General features: G+C 39.0%; 2 protein-coding genes across 5 annotated transcripts in view; one reads left to right on the top strand and one right to left on the bottom strand.

Annotated features, from left to right (window-relative positions):
- Positions 1 to 350: 350 nt before the first annotated feature.
- On the top strand, positions 351 to 13,603 carry daw1 (dynein assembly factor with WDR repeat domains 1). Its single transcript, XM_067420252.1, has 13 exons — positions 351 to 430; positions 580 to 652; positions 971 to 1,115; positions 2,506 to 2,564; positions 2,651 to 2,773; positions 3,042 to 3,141; positions 4,484 to 4,591; positions 5,194 to 5,300; positions 5,385 to 5,487; positions 10,075 to 10,189; positions 12,337 to 12,413; positions 13,063 to 13,225; positions 13,312 to 13,603. Exons 1-13 carry the CDS (start codon positions 391 to 393, stop codon positions 13,344 to 13,346), a joined length of 1,248 nt encoding a protein of 415 aa, XP_067276353.1. The 5' UTR covers positions 351 to 390; the 3' UTR covers positions 13,347 to 13,603.
- An 84-nt stretch (positions 13,604 to 13,687) lies between these two features.
- sphkap (SPHK1 interactor, AKAP domain containing) overlaps positions 13,688 to 15,375 on the bottom strand; it is a 106,597-nt gene continuing 104,909 nt past the window's right edge. For all 4 annotated transcript variants that reach the window (XM_067420248.1, XM_067420246.1, XM_067420249.1 and 1 more), the window contains one exon: positions 13,688 to 15,143. In XM_067420248.1, coding sequence (XP_067276349.1) covers positions 14,988 to 15,143 — 156 coding nt within the window. In that variant the 3' untranslated portion in view covers positions 13,688 to 14,987. The remainder of the gene's footprint in view (positions 15,144 to 15,375) is intronic.

Raw genomic sequence — 15,375 nt, 5'->3', positions numbered from 1 at the left:
AAAATATTGAAAAAAATGAAAGCATTAAAAAATGTTAGTGAACCATTATATTTTCTCAAAATCATACTGCACTACATAATGTTTTTTTTCCTTCAAAAGTGGTGTTTTACGAAAAGGCCTTTTACTCTTTATTTGTCATCTACCTAGTTCTTTATCTTTGTGTTATTTTGTTGTTTATTATATTTATTTATTTGTACTAGTTTTTTTTTTTTACAGATTTTATTATTATTATTGTTATTTTGTATTTAATTGTTGTGTTATTTGTTACTAAATAATGCAAAAATAAATAATTAAATAAAATACCTGCTGCGCATACGCAGTACGCAGCAAATGACTAGTCACCTTAGTAACGGTTTGTTGACACCTGACCTGACCGTCTTCAGTGGCGCGATGAGGCTGAAACGGCTACACATACGATACTACCCACCGGGTAATATACACTTTTAAAGTTTTATATTGAATACAATTCACGTCAAACTCTTTTGTAGAGTACTAAAGGAACTCTACTTTGACTCAGGAAACGGGTTGGTTGAAAAGTTCGCATTTATAAAAAAGAAAGCTTGTTTTGTTGCTGTGCAGGAATATTCCTGGACTATGAGAAAGGGGGGAAGCTAAAAACGAAATCCATCGACCTGTTAAACTTGACTCCAGAGTAAGTGTGATTATCAAACTAGTTGTGATAGAACAGTGGCAGTTTCCAATTTTTAACATTCGTAGATAATGTTAATTTAAACAAACAAAAAAAAGTTTTAGTTAGGCTTATCTGTTAATATTTATTTAATTTATCTGAGCTACCATGTATTTTTTATTATTGTATATTTGTAACTGTTATTATTGTTTACTAATGTCAACAAAAATGAATAAGTATAACAAACCAACATTAACTAGTGAGCCCTATAATTGTAAAGTGTTACCAGTATAAATGACAAACTATTCATCTGATTAACAAGAGTCAACGTTCCTCCTCTAGGACCGATGTGAATGAGTTGCTGTCAGACATTCGAGCAGCCGAGCCTCTCATCACCTCATCCTGTGTTGAGCAGGTGAAAGTCCTGATCTGCAAACTACAGGAGAAAGTCGGCCAAAAGGATGAACGCAAGTTCTACCTTTTCAGGGTACAAATAAATACTGACCAGTCCTACTCAAAAATATTTGGGTCGTGCATATTTTATCTACTTTAGATATTGTGATTCCAGGCCTGGCTCCAGCTTTGAGATGTAGGGTGGGCCGAGTGATGTTCCTGGTGGGCCAGAGGTGTTCCATTAAAGGGATAGTTCACCCCAAAATGAAAATTACCCCATGATTTACTCACGAGTCAAGTAGTCTCAGTATTAGTCCTGTCAAATGTGCTTTTTAGTTTTTATTATATTCAATGAATATAAATGTTGTGATTAATCTTTCTTTAATTAATTAAAGGGATAGTTTACCCAAAAATGAAACTTCTGTCATTAATTACCCTCATGTTGTTCCAAACCCATAGGATCTTCTGTTCTTTGGTACACAAATGAAGATCTTTTCGATGAAATCGGAGAGCTTTCTGACCCTTCACTGACAGCTAAGTGTAACTGATACTTTGACTGTTTAGTCCAATCTTTTTTAAGAGACTCGATCACTTTATATGACGAACAGATTTCATTAAAAAAAATAAAAGCCTAAATTAAATCTGTTCATCATATAAAATGATCGACACTCTCCATAAAATTGGGACTAAACCGCTCAACTCATATGGATTAGTTTTACAATCTCTTTATGAATTTCAGCAGAGGGACAGAAAGCTCTCAGATTTCATCAAAAAGATCTTGAGGTGAGGGTGAGGAATTAATAAAATATTTTTTGGGTGAACTATCCTTTTAATATTCAAAATGAATCCCAAATGTCAACTATTACTATTATATATTTATAGAAATTTCCGTTCTTTCATATCAGTGAGGGATTAAAATGGTTCAAAGAACAGATTATTATATATTTTTTGCAAAATGTCATAAAAAATGGAACAAACTTGGTATTATAATTTTTGATGACTTTTAATTAAATTACATTTCAATTATTTAACCGGTTATCTAGCCTTATCCAGCTTATCTGATCGTTATCATTATCTGATTGCACGAAAAAATGATCAGCATGAAATGAACAGGCTGTTAACAGTTTTCCAGCTTGTGATCTGATTTCATGACTTAAACATTGCACCAATTCTGTGATAGGTTGTTATTTGGTGTTGGGCCTTTGGTGCGTTTGTTCCATTATGCGTATATATGCAAAGTTAGCAAATTTAATGCATTTGAATGATTTTCTAAAGACATCTGCTCTGATTAAGACATCTTATATTGATATTACCCACAAGGGGGCAGTAGAGGGAATCCTGCTGTTTTTGTACATCAAAGGCATAGTAATTATGTTTGCAAATTACACAGTCAAGCTTATGTATCTGAAATGAATTAATGTGGTTAAGTGCCCCCCCCCCCCCCCCCCCCCCCAAGCATTCGTCTTCTCTGTTTTCGTCTACAGGCACTTCAGGCTCACATCTTGCCCCTGACGAATGTAGCCTTCAATAAATCAGGATCGAGGTGAGTTTATCAGCTGTGCTCACATGCCTGCTCCCCCTCCCTCCCTCTAATTTTGCCTCTCTCCCTTACTTTCCGCCTGTTTGCAGTTTTATAACCGGAAGCTATGACAGGACTTGTAAAATATGGGACACCGCATCCGGAGAGGAGCTGCACACTTTGGAGGGTCACAGGAACGTAGTGTATGCCATCGCCTTCAACAACCCTTATGGGTAACAGCACCACTCCTGCACATTTGATCACTTATCGTTCAGAATGACTTACTCTTGATCTATTTTTTATCTGTGAAGTGGAGAAATATATATATATATATCTGTCAGCTCTCTGTCTCTCTGCAGGGTCAGGGCACTGCATGGTAACTGGTGTTGTTTTTACAAAAGGACCATTTGTCACTTTGAGTCATAACAGGAGCTCTTGTCCTCTCTCTCTCTCTCTCTCTCTCTCTCTCTCTCTCTCTCTCTCTCTCTCTCTCTCTCTCAGAGACAAGGTTGCCACAGGCTCTTTTGACAAGACCTGCAAATTGTGGAGTGCTGAAACGGGAATGTGTTTCTACACATTTAGAGGGCACACAGCAGAAATCGTACGTCTGCATTCTCACTTCCCACTGCCTAAAACCCAACATCACTGTTCTCTTTCTGCATTCTAGACTCAGCTGTTTGAAAAACATTTAATCCAAAAATGATAATTCTGTCATAATTTACTCACCCTTGTGTTCCAAACATTTCTTTCTTCCTGAGAAAATGTCCTGGCATTATATGTGATTTCATTGACATTAAACCTACCGTGACATGTCTTGATATATTTCAAAATATGTGAACTTAAATGAGATTTAAACCATTTAATTGTCAGACTGTTTCTCAAACTAATTCTTTGGAAGAATATAGGAATATAGTGTTATCATATCAGTAGATTTTATATTGTTTTGCTGAATGTTGGTAACCAAGCAGGTTCCCTTTGACTTTCATTGTCAGTTGAAAGTCAGTGCGAACCAAAACTGTTTACTGACCAACATTCTTTAAAAAATTCCATAGAAGAAAGAAAGTCATACAGGTTTGGAATGACATGAGAGTACATTTAAAGTAGGACATGACACCTAACACAACTTTAGGGGGCCTAAACTGGGTTCCAAAAGACAACAGTGTAAATAGAAAGTTATGAGACTACAAAGTTCCTTGCACACTGAGCCCGAAATTTTTGGATGCGTTTTTTTTGTATTTGTCATTCTAAAAATTTGTCACGCATGAAAACCTTGCACACTTAGTCTGATGCGTATTAATAAATCTGTTGCAACACAATTCCCAGAACATCACTGCAGTGTTTAACTGCCTGATTGACACAACGCGAGGTTGTGTTTATTTTTTTAATGTACGAAAAATTCGGAAGAGAAGTGTGCCAGGACCTTAAAAGTGGACCAAAATAAGATCCAATCCACTTTCAAGGTCAAGGATAGTGTGAATGCAAAGAGTGTGTTTAGTTTCTATGTTTTAAAAGGGATAGTTAACTCAAAAATGAAAATTCTGTCATTAATTACTTACCCTCATGTCGTACTAAACACTTAAGACTTTTGTTCATCTTTGGTTCTCAAATTTAAGCTTTCTGTCCCTCCATTGACAGCTACACAGCTACCAGTTTGATGCTTCAAAAATTCCATAAAGAGATCGTAAAACTAATCCATATGAATTCAGAGGTTTAGTTACAATCTTAATTTGTGCTCTGAAGATGAACGAAAGTCTTACCACAACTGAACAAAAATGTAATACTAGACAACATATCTAGCCACCTAGGATGGGCACCAATTTAAATATGTTGAACAAACTGTGTCAAGGGGTTTCACGAGGATGCCAAACATGGAAGAACCCTGTGTATGTATATTGTGGAATTAAAAACACTGTCTTTAATTTTCTTCGTGTGTCTGCTATTAGGTGTGCCTGGCCTTTAACCCTCAGAGTACCCTAGTTGCTACGGGCAGCATGGACACCACGGCTAAATTATGGGATGTTGAGAGCGGGGAGGAGGTGTCCACACTGGCAGTATGTATTATCCTCTGGTTTTTTTGTATTGTTGTTCATCTTACAAGCCGCCGCCTATCCTCCTTCATCATCCCCCTTTATCTGCTCTACTCCTAAGGGATTTTTAATGATTTCTCTTTAATTCACAGTAATCTCCAGTAATCAGTAAAAACGTACCCATGCGTATGTTTATTACTTAATTTGTCATCAAATCTTTCATTATGGGCATTTATGGAATACTTCAAGCATTCCACATTGTTTAGTCGAACAGCAGCGTAGCGTGCAAACGGAATGCAAACAGATGCGTCACGCAACATGGTCTGAGCCGAAGCTGTACAGAAACGTGTGGACGGAGGGAGAGGGATGAGATGGAGCGTTTGGAGGTCTTTTCCTCGCCGCAGCACATGGCAGAGCAGTGTGACTGAGCGTTGTGTGTGTGTGCTGCGTAATTACCCCTCTTAACTCTCCAATTATTTCTCTATGAATCTAAATTATGAATAGCTCCGTGAGTTCTTACCGATGAATTGGGAAAATGAATATGATATTTCTTTGCTGAAGTGAAAAGGGTTGCCTTTCTATTCCTCTCTTCACTGACAGCATTTCTCTATTAAACACTTTCTCAGGGTCACTTCGCAGAGATCATCTCTCTCTCCTTCAACACAACGGGCAATCGGTTGGTCACAGGGTCGTTTGACCACACCGCCATTCTGTGGGACGTTCCGTCTGGCAGGTCAGTGTGTATACCACAGTTAATGTTTAATGCTTTTACTTTTAGACAGCCTAATGGGCTTTTTATTGTGTCTGTCTCTCCCAGGAAAGTTCATGTTCTCACAGGTCACCGTGGAGAGATCAGTTGTGTTCAGTTCAACTGGGACAGTTCCCTCATCGCCACGGCCTCTCTGGATAAAACGTGCAAGGTTTCTGTTTCTCTTCACTCTAAGTCTCGTAAAAAAGCCTCTTAAATTTTTCCCCAGAGGCTAGTTTATAATAATTTTGCATCCAAATGTACAGTATTGTTCAAAATAATAGCAGTACAATGTGACTAACCAGAATAATCAAGGTTTTTAGTATATTTTTTATTGCTACGTGGCAAACAAGTTACCAGTAGGTTCAGTAGATTGTCAGAAAACAAACAAGACCCAGCATTCATGATATGCACGCTCTTAAGGCTGTGCAATTGGGCAATTAGTTGAAAGGGGTGTGTTCAAAAAAATAGCAGTGTCTACCTTTGACTGTACCAACTCAAAACTATTTTGTACAAACATTTTTTTTTCTGGGATTTAGCAATCCTGTGAATCACTAAACTAATATTTAGTTGTATGACCACAGTTTTTTAAAACTGCTTGACATCTGTGTGGCATGGAGTCAACCAACTTGTGGCACCTCTCAGCTGTTATTCCACTCCGTGATTCTTTAACAACATTCCACAATTCATTCACATTTCTTGGTTTTGCTTCAGAAACAGCATTTTTGATATCACCCCACAAGTTCTCAATTGGATTAAGGTCTGGAGATTGGGCTGGCCACTCCATAACATTAATTTTGTTGGTTTGGAACCAAGACTTTGCCCGTTTACTAGTGTGTTTTGGGTCATTGTCTTGTTGAAACAACCATTTCAAGGGCATGTCCTCTTCAGCATAGGGCAACATGACCTCTTCAAGTATTTTAACATATGCAAACTGATCCATGATCCCTGGTATGCGATAAATAGGCCCAACACCATAGTAGGAGAAACATGCCCATATCATGATGCTTGCACCTCCATGCTTCACTGTCTTCACTGTGTACTGTGGCTTGAATTCAGAGTTTGGGGGTCGTCTCACAAACTGCCTGTGGCCCTTGGACCCAAAAAGAACAATTTTACTCTCATCAGTCCACAAAATGTTCCTCCATTTCTCTTTAGGCCAGTTGATGTGTTCTTTGGCAAATTGTAACCTCTTCTGCACATGCCTTTTTTTTAACAGAGGGACTTTGCGGGGGATTCTTGAAAATAGATTAGCTTCACACAGACGTCTTCTAACTGTCACAGTACTTACAGGTAACTCCAGACTGTCTTTGATCATCTTGGAGGTGATCATTGGCTGAGCCTTTGCCATTCTGGTTATTCTTCTATCCATTTTGATGGTTGTCTTCTGTTTTCTTCCACGTCTCTCTGGTTTTGCTCTCCATTTTAAGGCATTGGAGATCATTTTAGCTGAACAGCCTATCATTTTTTATACCTCTTTATAGGTTTTCCCCTCTCTAATCAACTTTTTAATCAAAGTACGCTGTTCTTCTGAACAATGTCTTGAACGACCCATTTTCCTCAGCTTTCAAATGCATGTTCAACAAGTGTTGGCTTCATCCTTAAATAGGGGCCACCTGATTCACACCTGTTTCTTCACAAAATTGATGACCTCAGTGATTGAATGCCACACTGCTATTTTTTTGAACACACCCCTTTCAACTAATTCAACTAATTGCCCAATTGCACAGCCTTAAGAGCGTGCATATCATGAATGCTGGGTCTCATTTGTTTTCTGAGAATCTACTGAAACTACTGGTAACTTGTTTGCCACGTAGCAATAAAAAAATATACTAAAAACCTTGATTATTCTGGTTAGTCACATTGTACTGCTATTATTTTGAACAATACTGTAGTTCTTACTTTACCAACGTTAACAGTTGCATCCAAAGCAGCTTGATAGCAAGATGCTGAATCAAATTACTTTGATTGGTATTACATGATATTTATGTTCCATGGTTTCTGACGTTGAATACACAACAATTCTAAACGAGATGTTGTCAAAAATGGCCTTTTTGAGCTTTGAGTTTCTGAAACTATGTTTACATGGTACACAACCAAAGCTGTTATTTCAAAAGATGAAGAAAATTCAGTTTTTCATGATGTGACCCCATTTTCTTACGTTGCATTCACTTTCATCAGTCTGAGTAACTCTCCATCTGATTGTCTGTCTATTCCTAGAAGTGTGAGGGCTCTTAATTATTTAGCAGTCTGATGTTTCTGAAAAACAGCGAGATAAAGTCCTCCTCATTTATAAGTGCCAGTTCATTTGGTGTCTGTGGTTAAAGGGGACCTATTATGCCCCTTTTTAAAGTCTTGATTTTGTTTTTGGCCTCTACTAAACATAGATTTTCATACTCTTTTCACATATTTGACATTATTGCAGCACCTCTCTTCCCAGTCTGTCAGTAACACTCTGGACTGTGGTTCACAAAAGCATTGTAAGCCTAAAGCCTAGTTCACACTGCCCGATTTTAGTCCCGATTTTGACTCGCCGACAGGTTTTGCGAAATCGCCAACAAATGCCCGAAATCATAAGCAAATCGGTGCTTGTGCACGCGAGTGACAATCACGCAGTGTGAATGATCAAAGGCGAGATCAGAGAGAATCGCAGACGAGTCACTGACACCCGCGAGATATTTGGCATGCTAAATATCTGGACCTGTTGGCGATTCTAACTCCTGCTGTGTGAAATGAGTTCTGACTGAAAATTACATCGGCGAAGACCGACAGCCAATGAGAGAGTGAGATACAGGGCAGCGGGAGGTTCAGAGAGGAGACAGAATTGTAGTATTTTAATAGATATATTTACAATTCTATCAAACAGAAACAAAGCCCAAACATTATGTGCACATCCAGCCGCAGCACACTACAAAATTATGTATTTACCTCAAACTCTCTTTGCAGAACACAATCCTGGCTAGCTCTGTCTCTCCAGCAATTTCCTCCACCATAATCTTTTTTCTTTTTTTCCACAAATCAGCGCACAGACAATTTGGAGCAAACTTTGTGCAGTTTATCACTTTTAATAACAATTCCAAGCCTCGCTCGAGAACTCCGGTCTGACGCACGTGTGATCTCGCGTTTACTTGTCACATCTATTTTTTTACGGTCTATGGTCACATCGCACGTGTGTTTGGTTGGGAATGTTGGGAAATGTAGTTTGCGCTCCGGAGAGAGAGAGAGAGAGAGAGAGAGAGAGAGAGAGAGAGTTGTCGGCGATTCTTCGCAGTGTGAACACAGCAGTTACTGAATGATACCCCAGATAGTCATGCAGTGTGAAAAGAAAAGAGCAGTGACCCGACGAGTTTGAAAATCGTGCAGTCTGAACTAGGCTTAAAGGGTTACTTCAGCGATTAGCATATGGCTTTGTATCAGTAGAAACCCTGGAGTATATTCAAATTATTGTGCTTTCCCCCCTCATATCTCCCTGAGACAAGAGATTTATGCATTTTATTTCTGGAAAAATTCCTCCTATGATGCAAATTGACGATTTTTGCATCATAGGAGGAATGTTTGCCCAGAGGCTAAAGACTACAGCCAGCAGAGGGAGCCATTTCTGCATGTTTTGAATCCGCGCATGGGGGATGGAGATCACACTCAGCTGGCAGGGACAGCTCAGCTTGCAGCTACAGGATCATTTAAACGGAGCTATAGTGAGCAATGTCTTTTAACTTCTCAAATTAATTTCTATGAAAGTTAAGCTTGCAAAGGCATGAACTGAAACGCGCCAGACTGAACTCGCGTTGTGAATGTATGCCGCGAGTGTAGTCGTGATTACCTCAGCTCTCATCACTCGTGCAGTTCGTGCTCAGTGCTGTGAGACTCGCGCGGTGACTCACTCATTATATTGAACGGACACGTTCAGTTTTTAATTGTAGTGTCTTCTCTCTTCTCTAAATCAGTCACAGTAATGACGTTGGTGGCGTTGGGAATGGCCTCACAGGGCAGCGAAGCATTCTGGGAATTGTAGTCTTTTATCCCCATGGGACAAAAATACATTTTCTGTCTTTTCTCAGTCTAGAAGACACCAAATTCAAAAATAATTTCACATTTCTACTGCATTGATGACCCAGTTTAAATACAGATTCATCTTCCCAGCGCTGAAGTACCCCTTTAAGTAGACCGTTTAGTTCCTGTCGCAATGAAGCCCCTCCCCGAAAAGCAAAATGCGTTCTGATTGGTCAGCTGGATCTGTGTGCTATGATTAGTTAGCCACTTCAAGTGTATTTTGGAAATGTCCCGCTCCTCCCATAACTGCAAATTTCAACACACTACTAAAACAACTAGCCCCACTCTTTTATTTGCATATGCCTTGGGTGAGAATTATTAAAATGAGGAATATTGTGATGTTTTCATTCTTACAGGTAAACTGAAGACTAAGACTAAGGGAGGTATTCAGGGAGTTCAGAGATGTGCACACTAATATAGATAACTCCCTTTGGAGTGGACTGTCCCTTGCTTAAACAGCAACATTACACATTAAAGAAAGTTAAACTGCAACTATAAAGCATAATAGGAACCTTTAAGAGAATTACATTGACAGGAACACACACTTTGCCCTTTACAGTACTTACACTTGAGAAGTGAGCAGGACAAAGCAATATCACCTTTCTACTGGAATTCACACAAACGAATATAGTGTGTTTGTGAGGCTATTTTGTCCATCATGTGTTTGAGTGTGTGTGTTATTTAACAGGTTCTGTGTGTGTGTGTGCAGGTGTGGGATGCAGACAACGGTCAGTGTTTGGCTACTCTCATAGGTCATAATGATGAGGTGTTGGATGTGTGTTTTAACTACACCGGTCAACTGATCGCTACGGCCTCTGCTGATGGTGAGACATCTCCATCTCCATCTCCACACATCACGGCCTGATTCAGTCTCACAAAACCCGTCTAGAAATATGTGAAAAATATATACGTGACACTAAAATGAAAAGAAATAAAAAGTACTCTTTTTTTCTTGGAATGTGTGTACAAAACATTTTAATGGGCCCATATATGTGTATTTTCTTGTAAGAGTAAGATTTGTCACTGAGATATCTGTAGTACCCCTGATCTAGCATACCCTATAATTTGTGATGTGACCATTATTAAAAAGGCTCTTTGTATAGAGGTTGATACAAATGTATGCAGATAATTTGACCTATTCATATATATATATATATATATATATTATATATATATATATATATATATATATATATATATATATATATATATATATATATATATATATATATATATATATATATCTTTATCATAGCTATCAAAATCCAGTGTTCGGCATTTTGCCTACATGAGTTTTTGTTGTAGATGTCTAAAAAAAAAAAAAAAAAAAAAAAAATATTGTTGTGTATTGTGCTAATTAATTGAGATTTTTTACCTTTTAACGAAACATTCCATGTCCACAATTATTCATCCCCTTTCTCAATAATCAATGGCAAAGCCAGACGGTTTTTATAATTGGTAATGGGAGTTTTTTGCACATTTCCACTGGGATTTTGGACCACTCCCCATTTTCATAGATTTCCAGTTCCTTGAGGTTGGAAGGCTTCCTTGCCATCACTCTGGTCTTCAGTTCTCTCCACAAATTCTCAACTGGATTCCGGTCTGGACTCCAAAATGTTGGTATTGTTCTCTGCCAACCATTTCTTGACTACTTTTGCTGTGTGTTTTGGATTGTTATCTTGTTGGAAGGTCCACTATGTGAGGACATATTCCAAGGCCAATTTTTTTCTGCAGACTGTCTGATGTTTTGCTCCAGAATCTTGATGTAGTTGTTTTTTTATCATGATGCCAAATACATTTACAAGGCTGCCTGGTCCATTGGCTGAAAAACACCCAAAGCTTTATGCTCCCACCACCATGCTTGACCGACGGGATGGTGTTTTTGAGGTTGAATGCTACTTTCTTTCTTTTTTTGTCCAAACAACTACATTTTTGTCTTATCAGACCACAGAAAGCTTCTTATTGTCCAGGTGAGCTCTTGCAAAGGCTAGGCGAGCTTTTCTGTGCCTGTTTTGAAGAAGTGCAGTCCTCCTTGGTCAGTGTCCATGGAGGCCAGCATTGTGCAGTGCCCACTGGAGTGTCTACATTGAAGTGTTGGTACCAGCATTACTCAGATGATCCAGGATGGCTTTGCAGATGATTCTTGGATTCATCTTAGCCTCCCACACTATCAGTCTTGCATGTGCAGGGGTCACTTTGGGCTTTTACATTTTGGTGAAACTCCTTGATAGTAATGCTTTATAGTAATGCTTTGCACAGTGGCCACTAGTACTTGAAAATATTTAGAAATAACTTTGTAACCTTTCCCTTTATGAGCATCCACATTGCGCAACTGGAGGTCCTTAATAAGCTCCTTGTATTTAACCATGACTTTCAATTTACCAGAAACTGACTAGCAAACAGTTGTATCAACTGTTCTGAATATGTAGTTTATCGACCACTTCTATTATAAATTATAATGCTCTAGAATACGCTAGAGTTTAGAATGGTATAGAATATTTTATTACCTGAGATTTTTGTGATAAGATCTGGATATATGAATAATTTTGGATGTAAAATGTTTTGAGTCAAAATGTAAAAAAGTAAAACAATAATATAAAAGCTAATATTTTTCATTATTTTCTCTAACACAGACTTTGCCTACTTTCTGTTGTCATTGTCCAGTCAGAAGTTGCCCATTCACCAAATAAAAAATCACTTTAACTCAAAATTTGGCCTGGGTATGAATCATTTTGAGCACAGCTGTATATATATATATGTATAGATTAGCTTTGCTCTCATTTCAGGTGACAGCAGACATACTGAAATATGATTAGGAGTATTCATTTTACAGTTCTTAACCTATAAGTCAACTTAAAGTTCAAATGGAAGTAGCGCCTCATGACAGATCTTTTCTTCCTTATTGTGATGTACATCCAAGTGTAACGGATTATTGATGGGATTTTGTGACTGCTGTGGTCTTTGTGTTCAGGTTCATCAAGAGTGTTCAGCGCAGGAACGTTCCAGTGTTTATGTCAATTAGAGGGCCATAAAGGAGAGATATCAAAGGTAAGAAATCACACGATCTCCATCCTCACCCTGTCACTCCAGCTTCGGACTCAATAATCTTCTCTGCTGTCCTCTTATCTCTTTCTTCATCTGCTAAGGCTCGCATTTCCTTTCATTCCTGTCATTTCCTGTCTAGGTCCCTTCCTGTTTACATCCACCTGTTCTGCCTTCTTGCCTTCATCCAGCATCCTGCCCGTCGTTCGTCCTTTTCTCAGCAGTCAGCATATTCATGCGGCCACTTTCTTTATTATTGCTCTCTTCATCTGTATAGTCTTCTTTTCCTAGGCCTATCCCTAAACAATCTTGCCATAATATCCGCGCTCCTTTCTTTTCCATCCCCCTCCCGACCGTCATCATCATCGCCAGAATATTTCCATTTCCTGTGTAAAGGTGATAACTCAAGTACGCACATACACACTTGGTTCTTCAGCGCTATAATAAAACGGCTGTCATATCAACACAGGTCAGATTGAGTTCAGCTGTCTTTCTCTCCGACTGACACTTTCTTCCTTCTCCTGTTTTTCTCCTGCACGCTGAAATAGGATGTTCTCACATGCAAAACAAAGTAATTGTTTCATGATGGAATATGATAAAGATTATCATAACAAAAGGCAGAGATATAATTGACTTATTTTTTCCCTCGCCGTAGGTGTGTTTTAATCCTCAGGGGAGCCGCATCTTGACGGCGAGCGTGGATAAGACGGCTCGCGTGTGGTGCGTGAACACCGGAGTGTGTTTGCAGGTGCTGGAAGGACATTCTGATGAGATCTTCTCCTGCGCTTTCAACTACGAGGGAGACACCATCATTACAGGCAATTACACACACCTGCATACCACTCATGCATACGCAAAAGTAATCGTACGTCAGTAATTTCAAGCCTTGTCAATCTTTCCACAGGCAGTAAAGACAACACCTGCAGGATCTGGCACTGAGAGAGCGGGCTGAACGCTGATCTTACTGTATTCCTACACCTCTCTGGATTTAAGATATTGTGTGTCATCTTGTCACACTGCCGTAGTATTTCTATTCAAGGAGAACGTGTAGTGTGTAGAGGATATTTTTGCTGTTTTATTTTTCACCCTCTCTCAAAGACCATTCCGGTTTAGTTAAACTTTTTTTGTGGTATGCTACGGAGCTATATTCTATTTAACCTGGAAGATCTTCTCTTTACCATGCAAGTCTATTCTTGAGTGAACAGCTTATTGAATGTATATGTATGGACTTTGTTCACATACGTGTGGCTCTTTTCAAATAAAGACTGTTGACGTCAAACTCATCCTACACAATTTTAATTTTGAAAAGATAAATACATTCAGGTATACCGTGACAGACTGGATACAGTTGTGTGCCTTCAACGCTGATATTAAAACACATTACTATTGTTACTATGCGAAGAAAACCATAATGCCACCAGATTTCACATTTACACGTCAACTTTTACGTGACAAAACTGTACTTGTACTTTAAATATACTCTTTTATGTTCACACTTTTATATCCAAACGTTTACAGTAGTCTGCTGAGACTTTTGGAGCTGTATTCCTGTGTCTGCATATCTTTGCAATCGTAAAACCGAAAACTTAAATTTCCATTTGCAGCCCAAAAGTACAATAGCTCACAATCTAGACTATTTACATCTAGCCAAAATAAAATCTCTTAAATAACAGTAGTCACACAAAACTAAACGTAGAATTTAGTCTCAGAGGTACAATAAAAGGACCGAAAAAGTTTGCCACTGTAAACTTAAAACAACAAAGTGTGTTTGGAATGGGATCTCACTATATTTCACTTTAAATACAAACATTTAAATGTCTTTAAATGCCTACGCCAGAGTTCGCACGTCCATACTCTTGATAAAAAGTCACGTTGTGCATTTGAAACGGGTTTGTCGTACAGTAAAAATCTGCAAGCTACAAAATGTCAAGGCTGATTGGTTGGATTAAACCATGTTCCTCTAACCAGTGTTGACTGGTAACTGGTGGATCTAACTTTGCGTGCGACAGGAACATGCTTAATTTAAAGGGAAAAATTCTCAAATCACAATCTATGCGATATGCGAATGTGCCTCTCTAGCACGTATTTATGGACAAGGCATTTCTTCCTACAGTATATCCCATAATTCCTGTTATCTAGCAAGGACAAATACAAGTGTGACAGTGATGGAGGTATCGGAATAAAAATTTGTCTCGGCTGTAAGCTGTGGATCTGTGTCATCAAATGTGGGATGTGCTGGTGATTAGAGTTATGTTCGGTACTAAGGAAGTCTCATGCTAAGAATTGTGGGATTGAGAGCCATGTATGCATGTGGGCAAACTTTGCTAAACTAAGCGTTTCACAGCTGAGCTCTAGAAAAATTTGCTGATGTACAGTCAAAGGGATGTAAAGGGAAAGGTACAGTGGTTGTGGATTGGATCTAAGAGGTATATTATTATAGTTTGGTGGTGGTGAGGGTGTATTGGTGGCTCAAATGGGATGTTTGTTGGCGTTTTCACACCGGCTCCAGACTATATACGTGTGCTAGCACAGGACGGATATGTGGCGTCTCAAGCTCCTGATCTGTATATGGGTGGCGCTCTAGCGTTTGGTCTTCAATATCCAGTCGAACAGGCTGGGCACTGGTCGTCCTCTCTGCTCCAGGTCCTGGTGGAGCTGACAGAACTGAGCCACAGCGCTGAACAAGTCACCAACACGCCAAGACTTCTGACCTGCCAACTGCACCACTCTGTGGAACTGAGAAACAAACACACGCTGTTCAGTTCTTCATGCAGACGAGACTGCTGAGCCATGATGATTTTATCAGCAGTCAGTGCGGTTAGGGGCCATTCACACAGAACGCGTTTTTGCATTCCACCGCACTATCTTTCCATAGTTTTTTCTATGTTAACAGGCTAGATGGATGTGCTTGACTGCACTGGTGACTTGCATCTTTTGCTGCATCGCGTGCATGAACCAGAGTAATAAA

This window comes from Pseudorasbora parva, chromosome 16 (assembly GCF_024679245.1).
Source record: "Pseudorasbora parva isolate DD20220531a chromosome 16, ASM2467924v1, whole genome shotgun sequence".
Taxonomy (NCBI): domain Eukaryota; kingdom Metazoa; phylum Chordata; class Actinopteri; order Cypriniformes; family Gobionidae; genus Pseudorasbora; species Pseudorasbora parva.
Note: the sequence above shows the minus strand (reverse complement) of the source record. Positions and strands in the feature narration are given on the sequence as shown.